The sequence below is a fragment of the Adiantum capillus-veneris genome, chromosome 17, assembly GCF_014529385.1.
Source record: "Adiantum capillus-veneris isolate H3 chromosome 17, ASM1452938v2, whole genome shotgun sequence".
Taxonomy (NCBI): domain Eukaryota; kingdom Viridiplantae; phylum Streptophyta; class Polypodiopsida; order Polypodiales; family Pteridaceae; genus Adiantum; species Adiantum capillus-veneris.
This window is the reverse complement of record NC_140947.1, coordinates 105,467,046-105,476,388: the sequence shown is the minus strand read 5'-3', so window position 1 is coordinate 105,476,388 and position 9,343 is coordinate 105,467,046. Positions and strand designations below refer to the sequence as shown.

The window sequence follows — 9,343 nt, the reverse complement described above, 5'->3', positions numbered from 1 at the left end:
GAGTATGTCCCAACAATCTTTTTTTCAAGTGAAAAGTTCAATGAAATGCAATAATAAAGGGAAGGGGAGGGGGGGGGGGGGGGAGGCCCTACTAAAACACCCCTCTGATTTGTGAAAAATTCTAAAGTACCCTTAAAATTTCAAAATTTTCCTTGTATATATTTTGGTTGGATTGTTCAAGATTTTTTGACCTTTATTCCTTTTGAACAATTGAGATCCGCTTTTGAGTGCTCGCAAAATTGATGAAACCTACATAACCAACTCAAATTCCAGTTTTAGCATTTGCATTTGATAGACAATCAGTCTTCTTATGAAAAGTTACAGATTATTTTGTCTTTGGAGAAATTTAATCTCAAAATGAGGGGTGTTTTGGGAATTTTGGAAAATTTGAAGGGCATTTTGGGAATTACGACAAAATATCAGGGATAATTTGAGAGAGGATGCCGTGTGGAGAGAGAGAGACAGAGAGAGAGAGACTTGTCTGTCAGTGGAAGCGTGAAGGTCGATGTGATTTGTTTGTAAGCCAAACATTGCAACATATTGGAGGTAAGAGGAGAGTAGGCATCGCAAGACGAGCTGCTGTGACTCGGTGGGTAACAACCCGAAAAAGGCCTCCCGATAAATTCGTGCGACATTAGACCAGGGATTAAGCTCGCGCAGGGGAGGCCTCTATCTCTTTGGCATTGTCTCCAGATGAGGTCATGCATGGTGTGCAAACCTGCTTGGTGCTGTAGACCAAGGCTGAACGTCACGCAGGAGTAGACATGGCAAGTCAGGGGAGAGCCATGGTGCGCGGTTGTCTACAGGGACTAGAGGCCTGTGCAGAACCTGCCAAGGACTAATTTTGCTTCTGAGTGTCGCACTTCCCCTTTCTAGCATGCAGGAGGTCGAAGGTGCGTGTAAAAGAGAGAGAGGATCGTCTCAGGCAGAGCTGCAAAGAGTGTCAAGGAGACGGAGGGGGAGAAGGGTAAGTGAGCATGGCCAAAACAGGGTGCAGGATGCGAGGCGTCTGGAGCAGAGGAGGGAGCCAGGACACGCGGGAACTAGGGCAGAGCAAGACTATTTAGTTTCACAAAACTCTAAGAACGAATCTGCTTGTCTAATTAATTAATGAGAGAGAGCGCTTCAATTGGATAGACGACGGGATGTGATTCATGCTACTCCATTTCTTGCAAGCTCTATATGCAAGCCGTATCAACAATTACAACCAGAAGCTTTGAGAGGGTTGGGAGCCAATGTCATGTCGTGTGTGATTGGGAGCAACCGGTAAATGTCTCCTATTGCATGCCGAGAGAGAGAGAGAGAGAGAGAGAGAGAGAGAGAGAGAGAGAGAAGGGGGGGCGGGGGCTCGAAAAGGTGGTTGCAACACTAGGGCAAAGCCGCAAACAAAGAGAGAGAGGAGCTAGCTTGCAACCACTCGAGAAGGTGGTCACAACACCATGGGCAAAGCTGCTACTCGGCAACCTCTACAACAGGCGTACCATGCCTCCTCTTTTGCTTCCATGAACTCCACCAATAACACTTTCAAAAGGCAAACCTAGCAATTTAATCACTTATCAAAATGGATTAGAGGCAATATAATTGATAGTTATATAGATTCTTCTTTTGTACTATTTCACAAAAACGTTTTTGAATGATGCTGATACCGCATGTGGAATAGTTTATCTTGAGGTTGCGCACAACACCCTTGCGCAATGCATAAACAAATTGGAAGAGTGTGTGTGTGTGTGTGTGTGTGTGTGTGTGAGAGAGAGAGAGAGAGAGAGAGAGAGGGAGAGAGAGAGAGAGACAGTCGAACGCTCTAGACCAAATTGGAGCCTTCCACTAGTATTTACTTGGTGAGCCAAAGGTCCTTTTTGGACTCTTTGAGCCCACAACTGACCACGTGGCGCATCTACAATATAGGAAGTAGTTAATAAAAGCATGTTATCGAAACTTGGTAAAAGAAAAAAGAAGAAATCGGCCCCAACACAGCCGCGCGCCTGGGAAAAGCTTGCAAGCGCAGAACCTTGGGCGTCTGATTGATTGACACACTAGAGATGCCAGACATGCCATCGGATGTAGACTAATTGATCTTTGTGAATGAGGTATAGGCTATTGCAGAGCAAACGCCAACAGATGTGGTTGGTTCAGTGTCTGTCTGCAAGAATGTGGCCATGCTTGGGGAGGAGATGTGCAGCACAGCAGCACATATAGGGGAGTTACCATACCAGGTAAAGAAGGAAGAAATGCTACAAGAGATTTCACAAAAGCAAGCAAACAAGTTGGAGGGAATAACACCTGCAGACTTATGAAGCAGGAAACGTTTGCCGAATGCCTGAAGAGGTGTGTTAGTTAGGGACTGAAGAAACATTATGCTTGGCACTGCCTTGGTCGACATGTATGCCAAATGTGTTTGGCTAGGAAACCCATGGCTGTTTCAGCAGATGCGAAGCAAGGATATCGCTCCAAATGAAATCACCTATGCTTTCAACTTTAAGGCATGGTGCACTGCGCAAGAATCTGATATGAGCAACAAATTCATGAGGATATTGTTAGTCAAGGGGGCTGTTAGCGAAAGGAGTTGTGCTTGGCATTACCTTGGTCAACATCTTATAGAAGAAGCTGTGGATTGTTTTCAGCTGATGTGAAGCGAGTGCCTCCCTCCAGATGAAATCATCTATACTTGCATCTTGAAGGCATGTGGCAATTTCGAAGACGTTGAGATGGGCAATAGTACTCACAATGATAGTTTTAGTTAGGGGCTGTCGACAAAAAGCTATGCTTGGCACTCCCTTGGCCAACATGTATGTCAAACGTGGCAGGGCAGGAAGCTTGGGGTGTTTTCAACCGATGTGAGGCGAGGGCATCCCTCCAGATGCAATCATCTATGCTTTCCTCTTAATGGCATGTGCCTCTTCCTTGGTTGATATGTATGTCCGGAATGTCTTCTCTTGAATGCAATAATTGCGGGATATAGGAGCTCTGGCTGGCTGTTTTTAGGATGCGAAGCGAGGTCACTTCTCTTGATGTAATCACCTCTGTTTGCATCTTGAAAGCATGTGGCACTACGTAGGACTCCGATATGAGCAATAATGATATTGTTAAACAGGAGCTTTGTGCTTGGCAGTGCCTTGATGGACATGTATGCCAGATGTGACGTGCTTGAGAAAACACAAAAAGTGCTTCTGTCAAGAATGTCATTTCTTGGAACATGCTGATTGCGGGATATACTCAACAGCGGCAGGGTCAGGAAGCTCTGGGCCGTCAAAAAAACCTGTTATGCTTGGCACTGCCTTGGTCGACATGTATGCCAAATGTTGCACAGCCAGCAAGCTAGGCCTAGGACTTTACATTCCAAATCAGCAGCTCCTTCGTTGTTCAGGGTGCAGCCTCATTCACTCGGCATGCACCCGCAATCCCTTTGAACCCCCTTCAAAATTAAAACCAGGATCGCTTTTCCTGCATACGCTTCATAAGCTTCTTTGTTGTTCAGCGCTACAGTCTCACACGCTCGGCATGCACCTGCAAGCCCTTTCAACCCCCTTTAAAACCAGGATCACGACCTTCCATGGTGGAGCTACCCTCTCAATGTCAGGAAACTTTTCCCATCAAAAAGTAGTCCACTTCAGTTGATTATGAGGATATTATACCTTCATTCCTCTACCACAAAAATATTGACGTCTACATGGTCTCAGATGGCACAAGATGGATGGCAGAGCACTCCGTGCATGCAGCATTGGGTCAGTTTGAGCATAGAGCTCAAAGCCAACATTGCCTGTTTTGATAAAGTGTTAATAGCGTTCATCTCATTGCCCTCGCTCGTAAGAGTTCGAAGCAGGTAATGTTTGTTGAAATCCTTGAAGAGAATGGCGTTGAACTTCGTGAATACTTTGTCATACTGCACGGCAAATAGAAAATTAACATATCCATTGAGCGTGATTTGCAGAGTAGTTTTGACACATATGCATCTATCAGCTTGGCTAACAAGCTTGCGCCTGCTGCCAGCACGAGAAGAATTCTTCAAATGGCATTCAATTACAAAAGGCTTGCACTTGTCGACACGTCTTAAGAATTCTTTGAGGGAGCTCCAAGTAGAGGGTTGCGTGCTTGATGTGGCATGGCCTTGACCCCTCAATTCCTACAAATGTTTGTTGCCTCTCTTTTGCTTGTCCAAGAACAAAACATCGACATCCAAATTCTATCTAATCAAGCCTTCAAGAAAAAAGCAGAGCACTGGACAAAAGTAGAGTGTTGAACATAGCATAGTGCTAATTTATTTATTTACTTGGTGAGCCAAACGTCCTATTTTGACTCTTTGAGCTTGCAAGCGACCACGTGGCACAATTTTGTCTATTGGAGGAGATTCTGCAAGGTGAGGCATCTTGGGAGGTAGGCCCATTTGGACAAGGTTCGGCAACACAATAGAGGCTGCACTAGAGCAATAGCAGATTGGGCGTCATCAGCACCATAGCTAGCCACTAGAGGGATGAAATTAGGTCAACATTGGGCATCAAATGGAAAAAGGAGATCATGCCCAAGAGGTGAGAAACTCTGAAGGGCCTCAAACATGGCTGGAAGGAGGGACGGCGTTGCTGAAGCATGGCTTGCTTGATTGGACATAGGACCTACAAGAGGGACCTGACTGGAGGAAACAAGGGCATCATCATCATCAGCAAGCAGCATTGAGGGCTGAAGCAAGCAAGCCGCTTGGCACAATCCAGGCCATTTGCTTTTCACTGGAATCAGATGATCTAGTTTCACAGTGCTCGATGTTTTTTATTTTTAATTGCTTATTGCTTATCGCTTGGTGAGCCTAGATCCTCGTTGCGCGCCCTTCTGTACCTCGGCTTCCATCAAGGCAACAACAAGCATTGTGAAAAGAGCATCCAATGCTATGAAAACGTATCCAGCACTTTGAAAAAGCACCGGCTGCACCTTGCTTCACCTCGCTTCGGCTTCTCAATCAACAAGCATCGTATGATAGGTCTCTCTCTCTCCCCCCGGATATGGAAAAAGGAGTTTCCTGTTCATAGTATTTTTGGCAAACAGAGATGGTGGATAACACCTGCATGCAAGGGAGACTGAAAAAGGATATCATGGCTATGAGGGATACTAGGGTACACATGAAGCTGCATGAGCAGTGTGCTTAGAGAGATGGAGATGAGCCTCAACATCTACCTGCACACAGACAAACGTAGATCCATGGATCAACAAACGACATCCCCCATTCCCTTGCCGTCTTCTTTGACGTAATTAAAGTGCACTGTTGGCAGCATTATGTGTTCTTTTCCATTAATATCTTTTGTTGGCAACAGCTCGGACATATATTCACAATAGTCGACGTTTCAATTGCACAACCGTGACTCCAACTTGACAACACTACAAGGTTCGTTATCTATATCCAGCACCCCATGACTATGCGTTTGCTTGGCGCAACACATAAATGCTACGGGGCAAGGCACGGCGTCCGTTTCTTATAATTTTTGGAGAGACCACAGTGCCAGCTCTCCACCATACTTTCGTATGACACCTCTGCATGACGTGCATTGTATACTTTGCAGTTTTAGTCTGTGATGTTTCATTGCAAGACGATATGTTTAACTATTCACATTGCTTTTTTGTAGCTTGACTCAAACATGGTCCTCCAGCTTGCACAATTGGATGACATTCGTACACGATTATCAGGTCGGCAATGTAGTTTAATGTTTATAGTCTGTTTGTGCTTTTTGTATTTTTAAGTTTGTCAAAGTAATTTTGCCATATATTTTCCTCACTAGTGCATGCTCAATTTCAATCATCATATATATATATCAAATAGACATGGGTTTCTTTTCTCACGGTTTGGAAATTTAACCTGTATATTGAAATATAGGAAAATTAACTACGCTTGAGAATAAGATGGGTGTCTCAAAGATGGTTCCACGGTTTAGAGACTAAATGAGTGATATTACTAGGTTGAATGGTGCAATCTACAAACAACTACCAAAGTAGATTAAGTTGTAACCCTTTTGCTCCATTCAATTACCCTCTTTAGTAGCCCTTTGTTGTATATGGAGCACTATGAGACACAACTTGGTTGTGATTGTTGTATATGGAGCCTATTAATTGGTTCTACTCATTTTCTCGTGTGCCCACAATAAAACCCAAGGCGACAACAATCACAACCAACTAAGTAAGTAACTAGATGTGCTTCAAAATCTATCAGATTATGTACGGCAAAGGCCCACCAAGCAAGACTAGTTTATTTTTAGATTTGGCTCTGAAAAATCTTGGATGTGATTAGAATACGCTTTGGTCCTACCTCCTTGTCTATATGTGCCATGTAGCGCAAAACATGGGATCAATAGTTCATATTCAAATCGAGCGGGTTTTTGAAATTATAAATGTGCGATCTCGCATTTAAAGCAACGTACATACTACGGGCATGATAGTTGGATTGTTGGGCTCTGGTGAGGGTTCAAACCGAGGGTGCAAAGGGGTGGGCATCGTGAGATTAAGCCCCACATCTCGAGATTAGTTTTTATCGCACTAATCTCGGGATAGACGATCGAGATTCAACAGCGACCTCGATTTGACTTGAGGTTGTAGATCCCATGGTTTGCACCTCATGGCACTTAAAGGGGAAGCCCTACTAGGGCTTGCCAAAAACATTTTCTCTAACTGAAGAAAATAAGTGAACACCTAAAACTACTCCGATTTTTATCTCAAAACTTGAAGCTTTATATAGCACGGATAATGTATCGTGCTCTCTACGGTGGGTGCTCCTCAGTGCAATGTGTGTGGCAATCTCACTCAAAACAGATTGAAAACAAAGGAAACAATAGATAACAATTGATCACATAGAGATACAGTAGTAGACCAGAACATATGACTCGACTATCTCAAAGAACCGATACAGACTCTGGCGTGGCACCACTCTCAGCTCCAGCCCAGAACTCACGGGTACAATGGGGTGTCGGGCCTCACATGTGCAGGGATGGTGCAGACGTGCTGTGTGTATAGACTCCCTACTCTAGACGACGACGTTGGACCATATCTGAAGAAGATACTCCAATGACCCAATAGCTACTACTCGTACGTACAACCATAAAGAGCCACCAACGGCTCATAAAATTCAGCCATCTAAGTCTATCTCCAAACTGAGCGGTGGTGGTGACCTGGCCATGATGTCCACTAGACCACTGTCTGTAACCCTATTGCTGCCACTGTCACTGCCCAGTTTGAAGAGTCCATCCAGTGTGAACGAGACCAGACCAACTGTACAAATTGTGTGTCCTGTGAAAGTGACACTGTAGCCTGCTATAGGTTGCCCGCCACAAGACCGCTCACCGTCTCCGTGAGAGAAACAACTGAAACTGCTAAAAGATCATAAGACTGCAAAATAAATAACTACTGCACTGCACTGTCATGGTAAAAAAAAGTGCCTTGCATCACCCAAGAGAAAGATTAATCGCCACACCACCCGAAGCATCAGTCTCTGAAGGTGGAGCCATCAAATCAATGGTGGGACCCTGTTGTATGTGGGCTCTCATGTCCATAATTGGGCTGCCTAGGAAGGGGCTAGCCACCTGCTTCTGGGCAGAGGGTAGCACATGTCCTGTAGTGTACTGAGGACGTCGAGTAACAGAGCCATGGCGGTGTGCACCATCAATACCATCGCAGCAAGAGACGTTCTGCGTCTAAGGCAATGGTGATGACTGAAACCCCTGAGGATATTGTTGATTGTAGTACTGAACTAGAGGCTATGGCTAGAGTCCCATAAATTGTTGAGAAGGACCTGTTGTGCTGCATTCTGTACTGGTGTACCTACTCTAGTCCATCCATACCCCACACCCATCATCGTAGGCTGGGTTGTCCTATTTTCATATAAAAGCGGTTCTCTAAATCCTTGTACCTGAGCTTGAAGGTCATTAATCATTTGAGACTTTAACTTCATGGCATGTTGTAGTGCGGAAATAGTAGCATCGCGATCGGCGATGGCGCTCTCAGCGACTTGCAGAGATTCCTCCATAGCTGCATAAGTAGCTGCGTGACATTGGCGTGTAGCTGCCAACCACTCTGCTCCAAGCTCAATGGTAGCAATGGCCTGCCTGGACTCCTGCAGTATATCCTCAGATAGGCAAAAAAGTGATGTAGAGTCCGACACTGTGGAAGATCCTGTAATAGTGTCAGGTTAGAGAGGGCTGGAAAGTGGCACTGGGGTGGCACGTGGCACTGCTCGTGGTGAACTAGGAGCATGCCTCTCTGGTGGAGTAGAGACGGTTGGAGTGACTGCAGCAGGACTAGGCATAGGAGAAGAATCAAATCCAACTGGGGCTTGGGAGCTAGTGACTGTGGTAGGAGTAAAAATAGCAGCAGTAGAGGGAGGGACACACACTGTAGAAGCCACAACTGTGACATGCATAGTGTGATTTGCAGCGCATGAACTTACCATCGAACAAGTAGCGGGAGTATGCAAGGAACGTCGAACAAGTTGCTTCACTCGAAGCTGCTGGCTTTCAGATACTGGCAGTGATATTAGAGATTCTATTGTGTCCTTCACCACTCTTGCCATTTTTTCCTTTGGTTTTCTAGGTAGATCCTTTGTCTGTTCAATATATTTTCCTTTTGCTTTAGAGCTTTACGCCGCATATCCGTATCTACATCCATGGGGCTAACATGTATGCTAATGATCCAGGCCAACATGGGAGCTGCAAAGCACTGAAAGCTAGATTGCACAGATTGGACCTGAGCTCTGAATCTTTTTTCCCGCGACTATAAGGAGGTAAATAGAATTTGATAAAAGCCACACGAGATGGTGTTGATGAGGCAGTATAAGCCATTGTAGTGAGAGAACATAGTAGGCACGTCACATCTGCCTTTGCTTACTTTAGCAGCTCTGACCAGAAAGTAGTACTTGAAAATGGCCCAGAGCTTTTTATTTCTTGTATAGTCAGCATGACTAGTACTAAGTAGCTCTTTGCATGCTTGAATGGTCGCATCTTTCGAAAGTTGTGAGTAGGTTCTTTTAGCCGGTTTTACTGTAGGAAAGTTTGCCATTCCATAATGTGACCAAGGTAGTGGCCACCAGTGGGACCATTATGAGCATCCTCCAGAATATTCTCAACTTCATGAGGGAAGACACACCGTCTTAGAACACCATCTGGCCCAGATTTGTAGAGCTGGCCCTGAATTAGAGTAAATGGCCTCGACTTTAAATTCTCTTTTGCAATGGAGACGCATTATCAGGGTACAGGCCAGTGGATAGCAAATGCAATGCATCGCCATACCATTCCGGAGTGATATCCACCTTCAAGAGATTGTTATCTGGAAAGTCATCTGGAACTCCTGTTGCTTCTTCACCTGTGTGAATGCGAAAGAG

The 9,343-nt window shown here is 45.0% G+C and overlaps 1 protein-coding gene across 1 annotated transcript in view; it reads right to left on the bottom strand.

Moving 5' to 3' along the window:
* The window catches only part of LOC147437827 (uncharacterized), a 14,235-nt gene extending 5,699 nt beyond the window's left edge, over nt 1-8,536 (bottom strand). Inside the window, exons 1-2 of the mRNA XM_086486623.1 lie at nt 8,414-8,536; nt 7,877-8,080 (exon numbers count right to left, since the gene is read on the bottom strand). Coding sequence (XP_086342749.1) covers nt 7,877-8,080; nt 8,414-8,536 — 327 coding nt within the window. The remainder of the gene's footprint in view (nt 1-7,876; nt 8,081-8,413) is intronic.
* Between the last annotated feature and the right edge of the window lie 807 nt (nt 8,537-9,343).